General features: G+C 71.2%; 1 protein-coding gene across 1 annotated transcript; it reads right to left on the reverse strand.

Annotated features, from left to right (window-relative positions):
- Positions 1–2067: 2067 nt before the first annotated feature.
- Positions 2068–4525, reverse strand: LOC119877672 (collagen alpha-1(I) chain-like). Its single transcript, XM_038577931.1, has 4 exons — positions 4433–4525; positions 4059–4320; positions 3390–3918; positions 2068–3313 (listed from the first exon to the last, which is right to left on the reverse strand). Exons 1-4 carry the CDS (start codon positions 4523–4525, stop codon positions 2068–2070), a joined length of 2130 nt encoding a protein of 709 aa, XP_038433859.1.

Consider the following 4525-nt stretch of genomic DNA (forward strand, 5'->3'; position numbering starts at 1 on the left):
GCTCTGCTTCTCCTCCCTGCAGGCGGCCACACCTCCCAAAGCATCAGGTTCAAAGGCGAGACTGTCACCCCCAGCACTGCTCCTCCAGGTCACCTGGGCAGTCACACTGAGGTCGTTGGACACCCGGCCACTCAGCACCGGGCCCTGCCTCCGTCTCCCGCCACGCCCGGCCCCTTCTCGCCCCGGCCACACGCACACGCACACGCACGCACGCCTAGTGCAAGTCCTCAGTCCCTTTCACCTGCGCGCACGTCCCTGCCTCCAAGTCCCGCGGCCGTCTGGGCCCGGAAGCCAGGGGGAGAGGCATGAAGCGGGTGCCCCCCTGCCAGGGCTCCAGGTCGACCCTGGGCTGTTCCTGACCCCGAAGCGCGGGCGGACCGCGGGCGGACGGGGAGGGCGAGAGCCGCAGCCTTAAGCCCTCACCCACCTTCCCAGGACGGGGCAAGGTCCGGATGCCGCCAGGCCCTAGAGCCATAACCTGCTCCACCGCTGCCCCTGCCACCGCCACGCAATTACTATTCATAGTGCACAGCTGGGTGATTAATGACCTGATTAATAATTACTCAGGCTAATAAAATAATTAATTAATTTGGCAAGCCATTATTTATCTGTTCATCCTCAGCCTGAAACTCTGCAACTAGGAGTTTGGGAATCTCCCCTCCAGGCTCTTTCACAAATGTGATCATTAATATAGGTGGGGGTGGGGGTGGGGGGGGGTGGGGTGGGGTGGGGATGTGTCTTCTCCATCCTGAGACCCTCGCAAGGTAGGCGCTGGGACGGCCCGAGGGCTTCCTGAGGATGCAGCTGGAAGGGCTGCAGCAGGACTGACCCGGCAACCTCAAGCCCTGGAAGGAGCCGACCAGGGAGGTCTGAGGGGTGGGAGTGGGCTGCATGGGGGGGGCACACTACAAGGAGATTGGGGGGATGGCCGAGCACCCAGGTTTGGGGAATTCATGGATGCCTTCTCTATGGCAAATGATTGATGACACCATTTTCAACAAATGATCTTTATCTCGCCTCTTGTCTCCCAAATTTATGATTTTGCCCCCAAGCCCCAGGCTAGACAAGCAAGGACCTGGTGAGTTCTGCAGTGGGGGTGGGCTGACTTGGGGTGGGGCCCAAGGGTGAGTGGGGTGTCTGGGGTCTTCTGCAGGGGGGAGAAGCCTCCCCCGACCACCGGTTTCTGGGCTCTTGAGAAGCAGAGCTCTGCCCAGAACTTGGGTTTGGGTCTCCGGGACCTAGTGGGCCTGGACACCCCCCCCAGTAGGGAGGGGAGCAAATAACAGGAGGAAAGAAGGGACAGCTGGTCCCCTGGGGTTGGGACAGGAAGCCGAGGCCCACCCGGTGGTGAGGGCAGGACGACGGGCATGTCCAGTCAGTGTGTAAACAGGTGAGCGACGTCTGCCATGTTCCAGGCCCAGGGGCAGGGGACCCGGCCTTCCAGGGTCCGCAGGAGCCCGGGCGCCCCGGCCAGTCCCCAGGCCTGCCTGTTTGGGGGTCCCGGGCGCGCACATGGGGGCAAACAAACCAGACCTTGCCCCGGAGGAGCTCGAGTACCTGCGGGGGGGGGAGAGAGACTTGCAAGTGGCCCAGCATCAGGGCTAGAAAAAAGAAGAGTGTAGAGGGCAGCCCCGGTGGTGCAGCGGTTTAGGGCCGCCCGCAGCCCAGGGCGTGACCCTGGAGACCCGGGATCGAGTCCCACGTCGGGCTCCCTGCATGGAGCCTGCTTCTCCCTCTGCCTGGGTCTCTGCCTCTCTCTCTCTCTGTGTGTCTCTCATGGATAAATAAATAAAATAAAACAAGACAAAAAGAAGAGTGTGGAAAACTCGTGGGAGCACAGCAACACCCGGCCGGGAGGGGAAGGGGGGTCGCAGGAAAGAGTCCCGGGAGAGCGGGGGCACTTGAGCGGGGCTTTGAGGAACGCGTAGGAGCTCGCCGAGAGACAGTAGGTCTGTGCGGGGTGCGGAGGGCAGGGGTGTCCGGGGCCCGGCGGGGCCGGGGCTGGGGGGCCCGGGGCGGGCGAGGCTCCCAGCGGCAGCAGGGGAGGGCCCCGCGCTCCTCCACGTTTTAGAAGATTCTGGAAGGTGCCGCGGGCAGGGGGCCGGCCGAGCGGCAGGGGCTCCCCGAGACCCGGAGCGCGGCCGGTGGGGGCTGTCGGGCCGCGCCGCGGGGCCCAGGGTGCGGGACTCCCACGGCCGCCCCACGGGAGGGGTCGCGCGGCGCCAAGTCGCGAAGCCGGCGGCCGGCAGAGGGCGCGCGGGAGGCGGCCCGGCCCGGGGAGGCGGCGGCGGGGCGGAGCGGGCCCGGGCGCCCCCTGCTGGCCGCGGGGTCTCCGCTGTGGCCCCCGCCGCCGGGACCTCGCTCCTGCAGGAGCCCCAACGCGCGTGCGTGCGACCGCGGCTGTGCCCAAGCCCGCCCGGGACGCCGCGTGTGCGTGGCTTGGCCCCCCCAGCTCACAGCTTGCGTACAACCAAGTGCCACCGCGTCGTCACCTCCGCCGCCGGGAAGCGGGTGACGCGGCGGGGGCACGGTCCCCTTCACGGGGGGGGGGGGGGGGGGCGCCCCGCGGGCGAGGTCACGCGTCAGGAAGCGCAGGACCCGCAGCCAGCGCCTCCCCCCAGGCTGTACGTGGGGTCCCTGCTGCCTGCCGGGTGCCCACCACGCGGTGTCCCCGCCCTCAGACGAAGGCTCACCCAGGGGATTCAAGGCAGAGGAGCCAGGGGACCCGCAGGCCGGCCGGCGCCTCGGGGTGCGGAGTGGCCGGGAGCCCCTCCTCGGGTGCAGGGGGCACGGGAGCCCCTTAGGGTGCAGGAGGCACTGGAGCCCCTCCTCAGGGTGCAGAGTGGACGGGAGCCCCTCGGGGTGCAGGGGGCACAGGAGCCCCTCCTCGGGGTGCAGAGAGGACGGGAGCCCCTCGGGGTGCAGGGGGCACGGGAGCCCCTCCTCGGGGTGCAGAGTGGACGGGAGCCCCTCGGGGTGCAGGGGGCACGGGAGCCCCTCCTCGGGGTGCAGAGTGGACGGGAGCCCCTCGGGGTGCAGGGGGCACGGGAGCCCCTCCTCGGGGTGCAGAGTGGACGGGAGCCCCTCGGGGTGCAGGGGGCACGGGAGCCCCTCCTCGGGGTGCAGAGAGGACGGGAGCCCCTCGGGGTGCAGGGGGCACGGGAGCCCCTCCTCGGGGTGCAGAGTCGACGGGAGCCCCTCGGGGTGCAGGGGGCACGGGAGCCCCTCCTCGGGGTGCAGAGAGGACGGGAGCCCCTCGGGGTGCAGGGGGCACTGGAGCCCCTCCTCAGGGGTGCAGAGTCGACGGGAGCCCCTCGGGGTGCAGGGGGCACGGGAGCCCCTCCTCGGGGTGCAGAGTGGACGGGAGCCCCTCGGGGTGCAGGGGGCACGGGAGCCCCTCCTCGGGGTGCAGAGTCGACGGGAGCCCCTCGGGATGCAGGGGGCACGGGAGCCCCTCCTCGGGGTGCAGAGAGGACGGGAGCCCCTCGGGGTGCAGGGGGCACTGGAGCCCCTCCTCGGGGTGCAGAGTCGACGGGAGCCCCTCGGGGTGCAGGGGGCACGGGAGCCCCTCCTCGGGGTGCAGAGTCGACGGGAGCCCCTCGGGATGCAGGGGGCACGGGAGCCCCTCCTCGGGGTGCAGAGAGGACGGGAGCCCCTCGGGATGCAGGGGGCACGGGAGCCCCTCCTCGGGGTGCAGAGAGGACGGGAGCCCCTCGGGGTGCAGGGGGCACGGGAGCCCCTCCTCGGGGTGCAGAGTGGACGGGAGCTCCTCGGGGTGCAGGGGGCACGGGAGCCCGCCGGGGTGGCGGCCGCGGGAGGGCCGTGGGGAGGGTGGGGCGGCGGGCTCACGCAGACACGGGTGGCCGCACCCAGCGGGGACGCCCGGGTGGGGGGCCGAGGCCACCCGCGGGTGGGTCCCTGGGGGCGCGAGGGGTGGGAGCACCGGGCCGGCGCCCGAGCCCGCAGCCCTCCCGCGGGGGAGGGCGGTCGCCTCACCTAGGCTGCTGCCTGCGCGCGTCCCCCGGTAAGTCCCCGTACTGGGCCCTGCCCCCACCGGCCCTGGCCGGGGTCTCGGGTCAGTCGCCTGCAGCCCCGGAGAACGACGCCGTCGTCCCCTTGCGCCGCCAGTTGGGCGCCTGATGCAGCCGGGAAGTCCTTCTCGGCGTCTGACCACTGTCCCTCCTGCTGCAGGTGTGGAGGGACGTAGCAGCTCCGGCCTGCGGGAGAGCGCGAGCGCGTCGCCGATCCCTCCCGGCCGCCCCTCCGCAGCCGCAGGCCGCCCTCGCCCTGGGGCAGGGCCCCTTCCTTCCCGGCCTTGCGCTGTCGGGGGGGGGGGGGGGGGGGGGGGGCAGGGGTTGCTGACCGGCTGCCCGCCCCTTCCAGTCCCCCGCCTCGGCGCGCAGGGCCAATCCCACGCGCCACGGCCACGCACGGCCTCAGTTTCCCTGGCGGGACGCCCCGCCTCGGTGGAGCCCTCCCGCTCCGTGGGGTCCCCCCGCCAGCTGCGGAACAGGGGCGGCCACAT

The sequence above is a fragment of the Canis lupus genome, chromosome 27, assembly GCF_011100685.1.
Source record: "Canis lupus familiaris isolate Mischka breed German Shepherd chromosome 27, alternate assembly UU_Cfam_GSD_1.0, whole genome shotgun sequence".
Classification (NCBI taxonomy): Eukaryota; Metazoa; Chordata; class Mammalia; order Carnivora; family Canidae; genus Canis; species Canis lupus.

Coding starts and splice junctions, on each gene's coding strand:
- LOC119877672 (XM_038577931.1), bottom strand. CDS start 4,525: ATGTGGCCGCCCCTGTTCCGCAGCTGGCGGGGGGACCCCACGGAGCGG. Junction 3,919..4,058: donor GACCCGAGACCCCGGCCAGG/GCCGGTGGGGGC, acceptor TCGCGCCCCCAG/GGACCCACCCGCGGGTGGCC. Junction 3,314..3,389: donor CACCCCGAGGAGGGGCTCCC/GTGCCCCCTGCA, acceptor CTGCACCCCGAG/GGGCTCCCGTCGACTCTGCA.